An 18,615-nucleotide genomic window follows, 5' to 3' on the forward strand; every position below is an offset into this window, starting at 1 on the left:
AGCTGGGCAAAGAAGATTTGCTTTGGCAGTTAGGACTCTGATATCCTAAGCACGTGGCCGGCCCAATGGATTTAGTTTCGGATGATCATGGCCTCGATGCTGGTGCTCTTGGCTCCTTCATGCACAATAATGTTAGTACACCTGTCCTTCCAGCTGATGCAGAGAATCCATCTCGGACAACATTGATGGTACCTCTCCAGGGCCTTGAGTTGGCGTCCATGCCTAGTTTCTGAGCCATATAGAAGAGTCGAGAGGATGGCCGCCTTGTACACAAGGATCTCGATGTCGGCATGGATATTGCGGTCATCAAAGACTCTCGTCTTTAGACACACGAAGGGGGTACTCCCCAAAAAAGATAAAGACCTGACGGAATGTGGATCATACAGACCCATTTCACTGCTGAATGTGGATGCAAAAATACTGGCAAAGGTTCTGGCCAAAATACTGGAGGGCTGCGTACCAGAGGTAGTCGCAGAGGACCAAACGGGCTTTGTCAAGAGTAGGCAGCTCACAGCGAAAATCAGGCGGCTGCTGAATGTGATAATGAAGCCCCCCCCGGGGAGAGAACACCAGAGGTGGTCGTCTCCCTGGACACAGAAAAGGCCTTTGACAGAGTCGAATGGAGCTACCTCCTCGCGGTACTGGAACTGTTTGGGCTGGGAGCGGGATTCACTGCCTGAGTGAGGCTCCAGTACAATGCTCCCAAAACGAGTGTCCGAACTAACACCACCAGCTCTGAATACTTCCACCTTCATAGAAGAACAAGACAGGGCTGCCCCCTGTCCCCACTCTTTGTTCGCGCTAGCGATCGAACCCCTGGCGATCGCCCTGCGGGATGCAAAAAGCTGGAACGGAATCCGGAGAGGAGACAGAGAGAACAGAGTCTCACTCTGTGCAGATGACCTGCTCCTCTATGTCTCGAAGCCACAGGAGGGACTGAAATTAAATGAAAATGAAATGAAAATCGCTTATTGTCACGAGTAGGCTTACATAGAACATAGAACACTACAGCGCAGTACGGGCCCTTCGGCCCTCGATGTTGCGCCGACCTGTGAAACCATCTGAAGCCTATCTGACCTACACTATTCCATTTTCATCCATATGTCTATCCAGTGACCACGTAAATGCCCTTTAAAGTTGGTGAGTCTACTACTGTTGCAGGCAGGGCGTTCCACACCCCTACTACTCTCTGAGTAAAGAAACTGCCTCTGACATCTGTCCTATATCTATCACCCCTCAATTTAAAGCTATGTCCCCTCGTGTTGGTCATCACCATCCGAGGAAAAAGACTCTCACTGTCCACCCTATCTAACCCTCTGCTTCAAATGAAGTTACTATGAAAAGCCACATTCCGGCACCTGTTCGGGGATGCTGTTACGGGAATCGAACCGTGCTGCTGGCCTGCTAGGTCTGCTTTCCAAGCCAGCGATTTAGCCCTGTGCTAAACAGCCCCTGAACGAAAAATGCTTATTGTCTCAAGATGCTTCAATGAAGTTACTGTGAAAAGCCCCAAGTCGCCACATTCCGGTGCCTGTTCGGGCAGGCTGGTGCGGGAATTGAACCGTGCTGCTGGCCTGCCTTGGTCTGCTTTAAAAGCCAGCGATTTAGCCCAGTGTGCTAAACCAGCCCCTGAAGGCAATACTGCAAATACTGAAAGAGTTTGGAACCTTCTCGGGCTACAAACTTAACCTGGGCAAAAGTGAGACATTCCCAGTGAACCCAAAAGTGAGAGGGACAGAGCTGAAGGGGCTCCCGTTCAAAACGGCCCAGAATAGATTCCGTTACCTGGAGATCCAAATAGCCAGAGACTGGACACAGATCTACAAGTGGAATCTGACCAGCCTGGTGGAGGAAGTAAGAAGAGACTTCAAAGTTGGGGCTTACTCCCACTCTCCCTGGCGGGAAGAGTGCAGACAATCAAGATGAACGTACTGCCAAGGTTCATCTTCCTGTTTAGATCCATCCCGATTTTCATCCCCAAGGCCTTTTTCCAAAACATAGACAGGCTAATCATGCCGTTTTTGTGGGGTGTAAGAACCTGAGAATTCCCAAACCGACGCTGCAAAGAGAGAAAGTCCGAGAGGGCCTGCCTCTACCGAACCTACAATACTACCACTGGGCAGCAACGGCAGAAAAAGTGGGGGGATGGGTACAAGAACCCGACGCAGATTGGGTACAAATGGAGGAGGCATCTTGTAAAGGAACAACCCTCTGGGCCCTGGCCACAGCAGCACTCCCATCCTCCTCAACAAAGTACACAACGAGGCCAGTGGTGGCGGCCACGCTGAAAACGTGGACCCAGTTGAGACAGCACTTCGGGATAACCAAAATATCCCCGATGGCCCCCATCTGCGGCAATCAGGGTTCTCCCCAGCCATGCTAGATGCCACCTTCAAAATATGGAGGCGGGACAGGGGCACACTGGCGATCGGGGACTTCTGCGTAGGGTGCAGACTGGCGACAATGGACGAACAGACGAGGAAGTGGAAACTAGCAAAAGGACAGGAATTGAGACACCTCCAAATAAAGCACTTCCTCCATCAGTAGGGTACCCCGGGGCCCCAGAAAGCACACTACTACTACTGATAGGCACAAGCAGCGAGAAGGGAGGCTATGTGGGAAAATATACGGACAGCTACTGGATAGAGCCCGAACACCACTGGACGGGACCAGACAAAAATGGGAGGATGAACTGGGGACAGAGATAAGATGGGGACTCTGGAGCAAAGCACTGAGCAGAGTGAGCTCCACCTCATCCTGCGTAAGGTTAAGCCTAAGCAGCTCAAAGTGGTGCACAGAGCGCACCTGACCAGAACCCGAATGAGCAGGTTCTTCCCCGAGGTGGAGGACAAATGTGAGAGGTGCCGGAGGGGCCAGGCCAACTACACCCACATGTTTAGGGCTTGCCTCAAGTTTGCTGGGTTCTGGATAGCCTTCTCCGAGGCAATGTCCAAGGTTGTGGGGGTGAGGGTGAAGCCATGCCCAATAGTGACAATCTTCGGGGCATCGGAGCAGCCAGAGTTACACATGGTGAAGGCGGCTATGCCCTTGCTTTCGCTCCTCTAATCGCACGCCAGAGAATCCTGCTTGGCTGGCGATCGGCAGCACCACCCAAAGCTACAGACTGGCTGGCTGATACTGGGGGGCAGTTCGTCGGCCTGTTCCAAAACCTGTTTGAGGCCAGCAACGAGGAGTAAACCAAACCACAGGAGAAGAGGAAGGGCACTGAAACCAATGGTTGGGTGGGGGGTAGGAGGAGGAGGAAGGGGGGATATCATAGACAGATCCAGAGGGCAGCAAAATGTACATACAGTTAATCAAATGAAGGACAATGCAAACCTCTCTGTAAAATAAAGTAAATTAGCGTGGGCAAGAGAAATGTAATGTTTATCAGCAACAACTGTTTATAAATATGAGAAAAGCAAATAAAAAGATTTTCAAACAACAAATGGGGTACGCATGGCTTGGATATGAATCTCTGCATCAATGTCAGCTTTCGAGGAGAGGTGGATCCCGAGGAATGGGAAATGTCCTACGTTTGGTCAGGTTTCTCCATTAATCTTGGAGGGAGAGATCGGATCTTGCCGTGGAGTAGGTTTGTAAAAGACTTGAGTCCTCATGAGATTGAAGCTGAGACCGATTCTTTGATACGCTTCCGCGAAGGTGTCAAGCATGGCTTAGAGATTCTCTTCTGAGAGAGTGGAGATGGCAAAGTCATCTGCATGCTGAAGTTCCATGAGCGATGACAGTGTTGTTTTCTTCTTGGATTTCAACTCGTTGAGAATAAAAAGTTTTCCTGTTGTCGATGTTCACTTCACTGGGAAGCTTGCTCTTTACAAGGTAAAGGATGGTGGCGATGAGGATGGAGAAAAGATTGGGGGTAATGACACATCCCTGGTTGCCTCCAGTCTTGTCCTCAAAGGTTTCTGTCTAATTTCCGGTTGGTGAGGATCGCCACAGACACCTTATCTGGAGGAGTCAGAGGATGTTAATGTACTTCTCTGGTCAGTCGGCCTTTGACAGGGTCTTCCAAAGCACTTTGACTGAGTCAAAAGCCTTGGTCAGATCAATGAAGCCATGAAGAGCGGTTGATGATGCTCCTAGCATTCCTCCTTGAAGTTGCCAAGCAGTGTTCCACAGTTTGGTTGCAAGCCACAATGGCATCCTGGAAGGATTTCTTCAGAGCCTGGGAGAAGGTGACTGGCAAGGATTTGGGTGATGATCTTCTGAGTGGTAGAGAGTAGGGAGATTCCTCGGTAGTTCCTACAGTCCACTTTGTCTCCTTTCTTGAAAATAGTGGCAATGACCCCGAGGTCAGCAGGATTTTCTTCTCTGTCTGAGATTTTCAACAACAGCTGATGGAGATGACAGGTAATTAATCTCTTCAAGTTTGAAAATTTCTGCTGGGATTCCGTCCACTCCTGCGGCTTTTCTATTCTTCATGTGTTTGATGGCGGTTTCGACTTTGTCCATGCTTGGTGGGAGTCCAAGATCATCTTTTATGGGAAGGTGGGGAATTTCCTCAAGCAGGTCCTCATCTCTGATTATATCATGGTTTAGGAGTTCTTTGAAGTTTTCTCTTCATCAAAGGTCAATGTTTTCTTTGTCTCTCAAGAGGGTTCTGTCTTGGGGGGAGGGGGAGGCAGCGGCGGGGGAGGGGGGATGTTTTCTTTGTTTTGGGTTGAAGGGACGTGTATATTTGTTCTTTGTTAATGACGGGCGTTAATTTATTTTTCTTTTTTGTATACATGGGTGGTGGGGGGGGGGGGGGGGGTTTGTTCTTTTCCTGATATTTTTTTTGTTATTGATATATTATGGAAATTTGAATAAAAATTATTTTTTAAAAAAAGAAGAGGGTTCTGTCTTATCCTGCACTGGTTTGCGGCCCAGGGTATTGAGTCCATACAGTTCTTTGGTGGCACTGAAGAAGCCCCTGATCAGCGAGGGGTTTCCGCTCTTTAGCTTTCTCAGTCCACCATTGGTTCTTTATTTCCCTCGTTCTATATTTCCCTCATTCTTCTTTGTAACCCCTGCCATGGCTAATTGATGAGATCTCCTCTTTGCCTTTTCCAAGGGGCGGAGAGCTTTCCTCTTCTTGTCGATGTGGTCTTGGGTGATGTGGCCATTCTTGGTGAACCAGTCATGGTGTTTTCTGGTCTTGCAGACTATGGTTTCTTCACAGCTTCGGATGATTGCTGACTTCAGCTCTTTCCAGTTTTCCTCCACTGCAGTAGAACGGACACTTTGGAGATTTTGGAGAAGACCTTGTTGGAAGTTCACTAGCATGCTTGGCTCTTTAAGCCGCTCAATGTGGATCTTTTTTCTCAACTTTTTCTTCATCTTCTGCTGTTTCTGGTGCAGTTTGATGAACATAGAGGAGTGGATGAGCCAGTGGTCTGGCCAGCAGTCATCTGCACTGGGCATCCTTTTGGTCTCAAGATCGGACAATGACAAAGTCAATCATGTGCCAGTGCTTTGATCATTGATAGCTCCAGGAAGTCTTGAGCTTGTCTTTTTGGCAGAACAGTATGATAATGATGACAAGCTGGTGTTCTGCACATTTGGCAAGCAGGAGAATCCATTGATGCAATTCCCAAACACTTTTCCATTGGTTCATTTTCAGATTTGGGAGTCCTTTCCAACCCTGGTGTTGAAATCCCTAAGGAGGATGATCTTATCTTCCTTGGGAATATTGGAGAGTATGGTGTTCAGGGTGGAGTAGTAGCCTTCTTTGGACTCATCATTGGCATCAAGGGTTCGTGGCCTAGGCACTCACAACCGTTGTCTGCTGGTTCTTGGTAAGTTGTAGATTGAGGGTCATGAGAATCAGTTGACGAACTTGGTGTTGATGGTAAATCCAATTCCATGTGTCCTGGGCTGATCCTCGGATTTTCCTCTTGAGAAGAAGGTGTAATCACTACCATCTACCATGGTCGGTGTAACCACTACCATCTTCTCTCAGCTGTTGAAGTGCCTGAGCTGATGAGCAACAAGGGCAGTTTTTCATTTCAGTCGATTGACTTGCTCATTATCCATGAGTGTTTGTACACTCCAGGTTCCGAAATTCAGTTTAACTTTGATTTTGTGACCACAGGTAGATGAGTCTGCTGGATGCGATTTTCCAGCCAGATTGGGATGGAACAGACTATTTTTAGGGCACCTTGTTTAGCCCTTTCCCCATGAGGGGTGAACAGAGTGGATCGTGAAGAGGGTTGTTCAGTCGTAAAGAAAGCTGTCGAAACACCCTCCTATTCCTATTCCAAGAGCGAGAAGACTGATTCAAACTCCACTACTTCCGTGCCAGTCAAGAGCTAGGGACTTCCAGATCTCATGGTCCTGTCCCTGTCACCTCTCTCTGATTGCCGCAGGGCTTGTCTGTGTTGGGTGGGGTGCGGGTTTCCTCCAGATAGACATCTAGCGTGGGACATCCTTTAATGTCGGTATGCTGTTGCACATCAGCAGACACACGGTACTTGACAGAGGGTAGGTCCAGTTCCATTAGCAAGGGAACCTCGATGACTGGGGATCTCCCTGCTGCTGCAGCCTTCATCCGCCATCGCAGCCATTGATACAATACAAGTATCTTCTGCCTGATCCGCCGTGAGGATTTGTATTTGATTGTGCTTTGTCTGGCTGTTCCCCCCTGACCTTAACCGACTGGGGTGGCCCTGGCAACGGGATCAATGGAATGTTCAAGCCTCTCCACCACGGGAAGATGACAATCCAAGGAAAGGACGGGGCTACATATAATTTTACTGGATCATTTAAGTGAAAATTACCAATTATTTTTAACTCAGTTGCTGGTTGCGAGTGGAGAGAGCAAGAACACACCAGGCGGGATTTTCCATGCAAACCGCCGCGTATTTCATAGCGATGGAGGTGGCCCGCCACTGCCCTGCGGCGGCATATTCTGAATGCACCGTTCTCCGTTCTTCGCCAGGAAACGCATGGCAGGGGGATGCTATCGGCGGGACCGGACGATGCCGGCATCGTGAACGGCTGAAATACTCCTGCCATCTGGTTGATTTCAGATTTGATATCAATTTATTGCCATGTCTTCCTCTTGCAACAGTAGCTCACATATATTTTGAGGGGGAGGGTGATATTGGACGGTCAGCTTGTAAGTAGCTGTAGTGATGACGTACACGGATTCTGTTTAGTTGAGGATCTCTGGTGGGGTTTGTTTACCACAAGATCAGTACAAATAATCGAGCAAAATCTCGGCAAATCCTGCTATCTAGGATACTACAGTGCAGGGAGAGAGACGGCGGCTCTTGGTCGCAGGATGACATCCAGACACCTGGCTTATCTGCATGTTGAGCTTCTTAAAGGGACATCACTCTTGAAGTGATATTACAGAATGTAGCGAGTCACCATGGCGTCGTTGAAGCTGAATGAATATAATTAATAGATTTCAGGATGTTAACATGCACCTATTTGAAGACAAATCTCTTTTTTTCTATGATCAGTTCCTCTGGTCAGGTGATTTCAGGTGATGCTTGTGCCAGCACAGCCAATCGCACTTTGAGTATTGCACAAGGTGAGCACCAGATCAATCAGATTGCACTGAATCCTGTTGGCACACTCCTCTATGCTGCTACCGGCAACTCTGTTCGCATTTGGGATCTTAAGAAGTAAGACACCTTTTTTGGTCATGTTTCGTTGTATTCTTTTTACGTTGTGTACAAGTAATTTTAACCTCCCTTTATTTGATGAGATAGGAGGCTTTTAAATACAATGTGTAACATATTTTTTGATTCTTCATCATGAATTGATTATTCTTTTTATTAGTTCTGAACATGGCTGATAAACGTCAGGTTATTTGAAACCCCAAAAGGGAAACCTGAAATAGCTGCCCTCAATTACATTTTGCAGTTTGATAATGTGAGATAAGATTTGAAAACCAGCAAATGATGTTCTGGACGTTTTCTGATGATTTAAAAAAAAAATATTTCTTAACAATGAAATAAACAACAATAAAGTCAACTAGAAGTACAACTAAAACAATGGCTATAAACATTAACGCCACCTCTACCAAGTCTCAAACACCCTTTCACCACCTTCAGAGCTAACCCTCCTTAAATCTCCACAGCATCTTATAGGTTATTTAAATCATTTTTTAATCCAGTAATGGTTACCACACTCCGCAAGCTTTCTTCTCAGACATGACTTGCTGGGAGTTAAAACAGCCATTCCTGCTATTGCCTGAGGTCTCAAACAGCTACTCTTGCATCAGTTTAATGCTTCTGATATACAGTTTTTCCCTTTTGATCTTTCTTTATCTGAACTGAAGTCATGTTGTGAGCACCTTTGAATGTAAACGCAAAGTTCACACCTTGCTGTTTAGCACTGGAGGGGCTGTTTAGCACTGGGCTAAATCGCTGGCTTTGAAAGCAGACCAAGCAGGCCAGTAGCACGTTTCGATTCCCGTAACAGCCTCCTCGAACAGGCGCCGGAATGTGGCGACTAGGGGCTTTTCGCAGTAACTTCATTTGAAGCCTACTCGTGACAATAAGCGATTTTCATTTCATTTCATTTCATTTTTTCTCCTCATTCAAAACCTTTATGTTCTGTTCCCTATTGTTACCAGCTTTCCTTGGGTAAACATCTGTTTGCAGTGTTGCTAGGCTCATCTACATACCAAAAGCGCAATTTCATTAACACAACCAAACTATCCCTGGCCTTTAAGCTACCTACATTTTCCAATAGTATTTTAAAAATATGCAACTAGCAGAAAACATTCCGATTTATCGGATTTCCTCGATGTTTTCATGTCATCACTGTTTTTCCTGATATATTTAAGAATAATATTAAAGATGATTACCTTTGAAATAGGCGATGTTCTTCAAAAATTAATCACCTGCTGATTCCCAAAGCTTCTCAAGCATATACAAGGCAAAAGTCAGATTGCTCTTTACCTGATGAAGACAGCTGCAACAATACTCAGAATCTTAACAACTTCCAGAACAGAGCAGTCTACTTAATCTGCAATTTATACACAAGTCTCGACACCAAACTCCCCCACCACCAGCCTGCAATGTGCAGCATTCTACAGAATGCATAACAGCAATTTGCACAAGGCGCATGGAACTGCCATGGTCTCCCAAGATCTTGTCCAAGTGTATACCATTCTGAATTGGATGCACTTCCTTCATAATGGCTGGTTCAAACTATTAGTACCTCCTGCCTAATGGCATTATTGGAGCACCTTTACCACATGGACTGCAGAAGTTCAAAAAGGCAGCACCTTCAAGGATAACAGCGATGGTCAATAAATATCAGCCTTGATAGTGAATTCACAACTGATAATTAATTCTTAAAAAATCAGTTATTTCAATGGATGACAAAACTTGGGGTTGGGGTGAAGGAGTAATGTTACTTTTTCTTACAATTTTGCCTTGCAGTGGTAACGCTGGTTTCTTCAGTATGCAAAATTCTAGTTGTCTCACGCACTTGTTTGCCCCTCACAAGTATTCATTTATTTTCTTTGTCTGCTTGTAGAATTCAACCTGTGGGGAAACTCACAGGCCATATTGGTCCAGTGATGTGCCTCACAGTGGAGAGAATGGCAACAAAACATGACCTGGTCATCACTGGATCCAAAGATCACTATGTGAAGGTAATGTTCTTTGTGATCTAAACACAGCATTATAAACTGCCACATCATACACTCCCAGTAGCAACTCTTCATTATGTTTAGACTAAAGTCTAAAGAGGGCAGCACGGTAGCATAGTGGTTAGCACAGCGCCAGGGTCCCAGGTTCAATTCCTGCTTGGGTCACTGACTGTGTGGAGCCTGCATCTTCTCCCTGTATCTGCGTGGGTTTCCTCCGAGTCTCCAGTTTCTTCCCACAAGTCCCAAAAGACGTGCTTGTTAGGTGAATTGGACATTCTGAATTCTCCCTCTGTGTACTCGAACAGGCGCCAGAGTGTGGCGACTGGGGGATTTTCACAGTAACTTCATTGCAGTGTTAATGCAAGCCTACTTGTGACACCAATAAAGATTATTATAAGTCTAAAATGGAGAGTCACAATTTACCCTTTTGGTTTTTGTCATTTGCATCATTAAGTTTCTGGTGTAATGAAAAATCAACTGTATTTTAAGTATATTTTGGCACCATATTTACAGTCAATTATAATATAGATTATTTATCAAGTTAATAAAATTAGTGATGTTCCGGCCGAGACAATAGCAGCTCAGATTGAAACTGGCAGTATCTTTTTTAATTGATATTGAGCTTAACCTTATTGTAGAAATTCATCCTGGAGCAGATTTATTACCTACTGAAGCACAAATTTGTTACAACAATTATTGTGATGATCCAGCTGTGATGACATCAAACGATTACTGGCTGTTTCAGGAAACATTCTCATTTACCCATTATACATTATGTAGAGCCAATAAACATTGGTAACACGAGGATGTGTAAAAACAATCTTTAATAATTTTCCACTTTGCTAATAATTCCATTTTACTATGGGCCAATAAAGGTGTCAATAATCACCAAGAAGTCTTCTTGACACAGTCGGCAGTATGTCAGACTCATAATCTAAAGGTCCTGAGTTCAATCCTCAGACAAGGCAGCCCTTTTAAGGGCCGCACAGTAGCACAGTGGTTTGCACTGCTGCTTCACAGCGCCTGGGACCCGGGTTCAATTCCCGGCTTGGTTCACTGTGCAGAGTGTGAACATTCTCCCCATGTCTCCGTGGGTTTCCTCCGGGTGCTCTGGTTTCCTCCCACAAGTCCCGAAGCACATGCTTGTTAGGTGAAGTGGGCATTCTAAATTCCCCCTCAGTATACCCGAACAGGCACCGGAATGTGGTGACTCGGGGATTTTCACAGTAACTTCATTGCAGTGTTAATGTAAGCCTACTTGTGACATTAATAAAAATTATTTATTTATCATCCGCATCCTTTCAAGCATCAATATTTGAAACTGCAAGCACTTGAAACCTCTTTATCTTATACAAATAAACATTGTGTAACATTGTCAAAAGAGATCAAAGAGCCAAGCAGTGTTTTCCTTGAGATTCAGGTGTTTTAATGCTCTATTGTATGTATGGGCTCTCAGCTAAACCACATCAGCGAGTACTGAGCCCCAGGTAAAACATTGCTTCGTTGACAACCGTGGTGCTCTGATCTCTCCTGTCAATTGAACCCTGTTTTTCAGTGGGTAGGGGCATACCTTGATCTGGGGGGCATGAAGAGGACCTTTTGAACAAACCTATCAAAAGCTCCTTTATGCAGACTATGGTTCATAGCACCTTTGATGAGCCCATTCAACACGACTCTTTGGAAAGATCGACTGACTCCATGAAAATTGCAGAAGACCCACAATGGAGCCAGCCAGGTCAGGGAGTGAGGTATGTGGACTTGAGACCTGAACCGACCCACAACCGTCAAAGGCAGTCCTGAAAATCGGAAACCCCGGGAATGGAATCCGGAATCCCAGAATTGGATCCCGGCTGCCAATTTCACCCCTTCACAGAGTCTCCCCAATTCCGTGGAAGTCTAGCCCAGCGTTCCTTCAGAGCTTAACCTGAATTTCTGTTCCTTTGAATTGCATTCTGAAAATGTTTGAATTTATATTCATTGATCAAATTTTGACAACTATGTATTTGCCCTATAGAAGTTTGAAATTGCTGCAAGTACTCTCGGAAATGTTGGGCCCACTCATAATTTTGAGCCTCCACACTATGACGGAATTGAGTCTCTGGCAATCCATGCAGATATCCTATTTAGTGGATCCAGAGACAACGGAATTAAAAAATGGGACCTGGAACGGCAGGAGCAAATACAGGTACCCAAGCGAATCTCTCGCCTCTCCATTTGAAGCAAAAGGCTGAAACTTAGTTTTAAAATTTGTCTTTTCCTTGTTCCTTCTTATGTAATAGATAGAAAACATCTAATCGCTTGCTATCATATCCAGGAGAAACATTCCTATTATTACTTTATTTGTAACAGTTTTTGGACGCACTCATCTGGGGCTGGTTTAGCTCACTGAGCTAAATCGCTGGCTTTTAAAGCAGGCCAGCAGCACGGTTCGATTCCCGTACCAGCCTCCCCGGACAGGCGCCGGAATGTGGCAACTAGGGGCTTTTCACAGTAACTTCATTGAAGCCTACTCGTGACAATAAGCGATTTTTATTTTCATCTTGGCTGCTGTTATTAATTGTATCTGCACTTCACTAAAATTATAAATCAGGGTGATCCAGTTTTGAACTTGCCAATTCTACAACAAAGTACCCATTTCATAAATTTGAGTGCGTATGTACATATTATGGCACAAATATATTTTTAATATGCGCATCTATGTATGGGCAGACATTCAAAGGTAATTGGTGGGACATCTATCAGGCATGTTTGATGCAAAGCATTCCCCCATTATCAAAGTTGTCACTGGAATTTAAGTTGGGCTTGGATAACAAATAGAAATGTCCATCCTTCTGTTTCAATGAAGATATTTTCTCTTCAAATTTACTCTTCACCAGTAGTTATTTTAAGAATTATAAAATTATACAACAAACATCTACTTGAAGATATATCGTGCTTCGTTATCACCAGCATTTGCGAAATATGTTAATTTAGGTGAATCATGTTTTCTTACATTTTCATACATGTACTTAATATGTGTATTTTAATTTTACTCAGCAAATTCCCAATGCTCACAAGGATTGGGTTTGTGCGCTGGCGTTTGTACCCGGTCGCGATCTATTACTGAGTGGTTGCCGAGGAGGAATGCTTAAAGTTTGGAACATAGACAACTTTACGCCATTGGGAGAGATCAGAGGCCACGATAGCCCCATTAATGCCATCTGCACAAACACTAGCCGGATATTCACAGCTTCAAGGTATGCCATGAGCACTCGTGCGGGTTTGCAGGAATCAATCAAACCAGTGACTCTGCCAAGAAAGCACATGGTTGTTTAATGAGGGGTAAAGCACTGCAGAGTTTTGGAAAGCGGACAGGATCTTAGTTCTGGTCACTGATACACGGGTTAAAATGTTCTTTTATTCTGCTTTGCAGTGTAAGTGTTAAATGACTGTTTTAGGATGCCTGAATCTTTCAGCTTGAGTCAAGAATTCCCCATTCTTTGAAGTGTCATTTAAAATGTTGAGGCATTATACCATACAAAACTCCATTAATAAGGAAGAAAATAATGTAACAATTTATGTCTTAAAAATATCTCCCAAAAGATGGATTCAATACACTGTGACTGTAAAGTCACCTTCTGACTGAAAACCAGCGTGTACCTCTCCAGATGCACAGTTGAGTTTTGAGGCCTGATCTTCAGCCACTGAGCAAAAATAAATTTTGGGGTGCGTAGTTTCCAGAGTCAACCTGGCAGGGTCTGATAGATCCGGCAAAGTCTGCTCCATAGAGATGAGGGCACCATCTTTAAAATCTACCGCGACCAACACTGAAGTCTAACTTGACCTCCCCTTCCCCGATGGATATGAAGGACCCCCCCTCTCCACTGACCACAAAGATATCAGGGAATCTCCACACTCACCACCCGCCATGGCAGTATTGTTGCTTGTTATGCTTTCCCTTAATTTGCTCTGTTTTAATTACCTTTGCTCAAGAGTCGCCAGGTATCTTTCTGATACCACCATAGGGCTCAAAGCCAAGTACTGATCAATAACTCAATACACCAGTTAGTAAGTTTGAAATCAATACACATTTATTTACACACACAGTCAATTATTACTCATGCATAAACTCTACTTGCTAAACTACAACTGCTACTTAGCTTCGAGTGGCCCACCAGGTCAGAGGAACAATGGCCGTTGTCCGGTTCTGATACTGCTGGCTTCGAACTGGTACGGAATAGTAGCTAGGAGCATGTATCTCGTAGCGTGCGTTGACCTTAGACTTACTTGGTTGATGCAGCTGTTAGGCAGGTCGCTCCTCCCTGAGAGCCAAGGCCAAGAGAGCGAACTGAACTTGGGAACGCTATCTTATAGTCCCATGGGGTTTTGCGCCCTTCTGGGCGGACCCCGGACTTGGTCCCAATTAATTGGACCATGTCCCAATCTTTCCTATCTGTTCCCAGATCATTGGGCGGGCCCTTTGTGGCCATTGGCCTGCCTTTGTTTTAACTCCCACTGGCGCCGGGGAGTCTGTCTTGGTCTCGATTGTTTCAATGTTTCTTTTTGTCCCTGGAGATAGCTCATTAATATGTTAATGGCTATTGGTTTCAGTTCTGTCTGGGTTCTGCAAATCTTAATACACAGGAAACCTTGCACTTGCTTGTGTTCTCTGTTGTTGTCCGTTTTTCCCTGCACTCCTTGCGAGTGTCCATTTTGAATCGGGACGTGGCCACCCAGGTGGCTACAGTATTCTCCCTGTTCATGGGCAGGTCACCCTCTCCTGCCCCTGCTCAGTAGCCTTAGATTTTGCCTCGGCACTTTATCCACCCCCCCACCCCCATCGGCCCTTTTCCCCGCTTTCAATGGCATCAGCCCTTGCACCCCCACCCCCCTCACCACACATTTAAAAAAAAATAATTTAGAGTACCCAATTATTTTTTCCAATTAAGGGGCAATTTAGCTTGGTCAGTTCACCTACCCTGCACATCTTTAGGCTGTGGGGGTGAGCTCCACGCAGACACTGGAGAATGTGTAAACTCCACATGGACAGTGATCTGGGGCTGTCCTTCACGACACATAATAGGAAGCCCTCCCTCCCCAAATGGGACTCACAGAGGACCCGTCCCTGGCATTGTCCTCTGCCACAGGCTGGATCTTGTGGTGGGAAGGCCCATTAATAATATAAAAATATATTTAAATCCATTTAAATGAGGTTTCCGCCCTTTGTGGACATCAGGAAACAAGGGGCAGAATTCTCCGCTCCCGCGATAATTCGGGAAGGCCGTCGTGAACTCGGCCGAGTTTCACGACGGCTTCGGAGGCCGCTCCTCTCACCTTATTCACCCCCACCCGGGGGGGTAGGAGCGGCGCTCCGTAACTCTCGGCCGCCGGGCCTTGACGCTTCGTCAAGGCAGCGCGCCGAGAATCACGCGACGGCGGCACTTATGTGACATCAGCCACGCATGCGCAGTTTGACCGGCTCCAACCCGCGCATGCGCGGCTGACGTCACGACGGCTGACGGCTCCAACCCGCAGATGCGCGGTTGCCGTCTTCCCCTCCGCTGCCCCACAAGATGTGGCGGCTTGATCTTGCGGGGCGGCGGAGGGGAAAGAGTGCGTCGCTTTGAGACGCCGGCCCGACGATCGGCGGGCACCGATCGCGGGCCAGTCCCCTCCCAAGCACGGCTGTGGTGCTCGCTCCCCTCTACGCCCCCCACAAGCTTCAAACGGCACTTTGGCGGCCATGTTCACAACAGCAGCGACCTAGTGTGTTTGCCGCCGTCGTGCACCGGTCGGGAACGGCAGGCCGCTCGGCCCATCCTGGCCGGAGAATCGCCGCTCGCCGTGACAAACGGCGACTGCCGATTCTTCTGAGCGGGGGGGCGTGGGAGAATCACAGGGGGCGCCAGGGGTGCGTGTCGTGAGTCGCCCAGCCCTCCCGCGATTCTCCCACCCGGCGTGGGGAGCGGAGAATTCCGCCCAAGATTTCGCTGGCAAGAATCTTTGGCTGGATTCTCCGCACCCCGACCATTTTGGTGCACAAAATCGGGACCGACGCCAGTTCCCCGATTCTCAGAACCCCGAAAAGTATGCCGCGACACAAAACACCGACCTGAGGACATTGATGGAGGTCCGCACTACCATTCTCTGCCCCCGACCGCCCGAAGTCCCAACGGCGTGGATCTAACATGGTCCTGCCGAGGCAACACAGTGGGTTAGCACTGTGGCCTCACGCCGCCGAGGTCCCAGGTTTGATCCCGGCTCTGGGTCACTGTCCGTGTGGAGTTTGCACATTCTCCCCGTGTTTGCGATGGTTCCGCCCCCACAACCCAAAAATGTGCAAGCTAGGTGGGTTGGCCACGCTAAATTGCCCCTTAATTGGATAAAATGATTGGGTACTCTGAATTTATAACAAAAAAGAACATGGTTCTGCCAGTGGGGATACTAGCGTGGCAGTTGTGCACTCAGCCCGTGGCCGCCCTCGTCGGGACGAGCCGTTCGGAGGGGGGGGGGTCCTTATACTTGGCCGGGAGATGTTCGGGCGGGCAGGCGGGGTCAGGCGCGCGGCTGATCGGGGGCTCTATTTTTAGTGTCCAGCTCCGCGATCTGAGTCCGCCATGGAGCATGCGCGGCCTCCGACCCGGAAGTGTAAGGGCCCGTACCTGCAGCAAAAGCTGCTAGATTTACGCCAGGTCCCTGCTAGCTAGATTTTTTTGGCGTGAATGCCCACAGTTCTGACAATGGCGTGGGGACATAGTGCCACAAACAGAGAATCCCTTGTTTCCTAACTCCACCGAGATTCTGTACTGGCACGCCACTTATATTTTTGGCGAACATAGGATGCAAAATCTTGCCCACTGTACTCCAGTATAAGTGTATTTTAATTTTTAATTCACGACATCAAAGTGCAGATGTGGAAACAAAAATAGTTTTAATCAAGGCTGAAAACTAAAAAATGGATTATTCAAATTGCTTGTTTAAAAAAGAAATTGGTGAATTTAAGACTAAACCTTTAAATAAATAAAAAGGGATTGCACCATTACTTTTTCAGAAAATATAAACTGTGAAACTGAAGGAAAGAAATCTTAAATAATGTGTTTGGAGAGAAGGTTAGATGCTGGGATTTGAAATATTTAATATCTAATATTTTAAATATTAATATTGTAATAATTGAATTTCGAACATGACTAAATAAATGAATTTTGAACCTGACTAAACGGCTAACACTAACCAAAGGGACATGGGAGATTGTTCGTAGCTAGTCCAGAAACAGATACTATATATAATGTGTCAATATTCTTCCCCACAGATGGACATTTTCATTAAAATTGTGTTAATATTGGGATGCAATGATACAAGTCACAATCACGTGGAATTGTTTCCGTGTAATGATGCCACAGTAACGATGTATTCTTCTCCCCCAGTTGTGAACAATAGTGCCATCACCCTTTCTCACAATGGAAAAATGGTTTGCTTCCTCATTTAAGTTTTTCTCCCAGCCCTTTTCCTGTATTTGCTATGTAATTCTAATAAACAGAGGCAAATCTGAATATCTGCTGCTGGATTATATGTAACTTACAGTCTTCAAAAATTAATGTTTTGTGATTTTAATATATTTACCGTCACCATCTGTAGTTGGACTTGTCCAGGAATAACTGCTGTCACACTTTTGTAAATGAGCTAAGGGCAAGAAAATTGAAAGTCTACATTGCGGGCACAGCTGTTTGGCTTAATGGTTACACACTCCTACAGGGGTTTTCTTGATTATTGAAAAAAGCTTTGCATTTCTATCATTGTGTCTTAATCTAAACTCAGAGTGTGTTTGCTGCTTTTGCTAGAGAGCGTAGGGAAGGATAGTCTAATTTCATGACATGGCTATATGCCTCTTAATGAACATTCACTAACTGGATGATAAAAAGGAGAAACTTTCATTTGCAGGTCCTATGCTGGGGCGTCAACTGATCTTTGGGCCTTTTTATCTCTTTCACATCTTCCAAGCTTGTGTTATATCCCTTTATCTCTCTTTTTCTCTTTCCTTTCTGCTATAGCGATTGCCGGGTGAAGCTGTGGAATTATGTAGCAGGCCTTACTCCTTGTTTGCCTCGACGTGTCCTTGCCATTAAGAGCCGTGCCAGTAGTATACCTTAATCTCCTGATTTCTGCTCTGCTCCGTACTTGATTCTTCTTTGCTGCTCATTGGTATGGTGATTTGTCTTATAAACCTCTCTGAATAAAAGTGAAAGCTATCGATTTCACTACCTTGAAAATTAGGTCCAGAAGGTTTTATTTTTTAAAAAAGCTGATATGCATTTTGATTACGAAAAATTTTAGTTTATTCTGGTCACCCATTTCTTCACATTCGCTAAAATTGCCAAGTTTTTTTCTTAGATTCAAGCATTTACTCCCTTTTCCAAGCATTTTTAACCTTTTATGATGATAAATGCGAAGTATCATGTTAAGGAGTAAATTATGCATTAGTCCAGTTCTGCCAGTGCAACACTGAACTTCCACTCAATGGGCTGAAACATGGGGCTAAATTTTACCTGCCCTCTGGAAAATCCCAGTCATAGGCTCGAGGCAAAATCATTCTTCGACCTCTGCTGCCCACACTGGAAAATGTGTCCAATTTTCAAACCTCCTTTTCACAGAAATGTGTGAAATATAAATCACTAAATGAAATTTATTTTGAGTCATTTATCATGTCACCTTCGAATAGGAACCTGTTAAGTGCAGCTTAGTTACCCTTTTTCTATGAAACCCCTTCTATAATCATTGAGGTGTGGGAATAATATTAACACCCAAGAAAAATCTGCACACTTATTTTAAGCATTTGTCCTTGCATTCCCTTTTCGTTTTGTCTTCATTTTTTTTTCATCCATGCATCTTCATGCTGATTGTTTCATCTGTGAATCAACGCAATTCTTGAGCTTTGAATGGCCGAACAGAATCTGTGAAGGTATAAGTTGCCTAGAACTACAGTGTACAATTAGTCCTTTTATAAACTGTTGACAGCAGATACC

General features: G+C 45.6%; 1 protein-coding gene across 3 annotated transcripts in view; it reads left to right on the forward strand.

The window, feature by feature from the left end:
• kif21b (kinesin family member 21B) overlaps positions 1 to 18,615 on the forward strand; it is a 220,108-nt gene that overhangs the window by 192,634 nt on the left and 8,859 nt on the right. For 2 of the 3 annotated variants that reach the window (XR_005463373.1, XR_005463374.1), the window contains 5 exons: positions 7,470 to 7,634; positions 9,502 to 9,619; positions 11,631 to 11,801; positions 12,653 to 12,852; positions 17,644 to 17,794. Coding sequence is in view for 1 of the 3 variants with exons in the window: in XM_038819459.1 (XP_038675387.1) it covers positions 7,470 to 7,634; positions 9,502 to 9,619; positions 11,631 to 11,801; positions 12,653 to 12,852 (654 nt within the window). In the remaining 2 variants the exon portion in view is untranslated. The remainder of the gene's footprint in view (positions 1 to 7,469; positions 7,635 to 9,501; positions 9,620 to 11,630; positions 11,802 to 12,652; positions 12,853 to 17,643; positions 17,795 to 18,615) is intronic. The other variant, XM_038819459.1, reaches the window with a different exon arrangement.

Source organism: Scyliorhinus canicula, chromosome 15 (genome assembly GCF_902713615.1).
Source record: "Scyliorhinus canicula chromosome 15, sScyCan1.1, whole genome shotgun sequence".
NCBI lineage: Eukaryota > Metazoa > Chordata > Chondrichthyes > Carcharhiniformes > Scyliorhinidae > Scyliorhinus > Scyliorhinus canicula.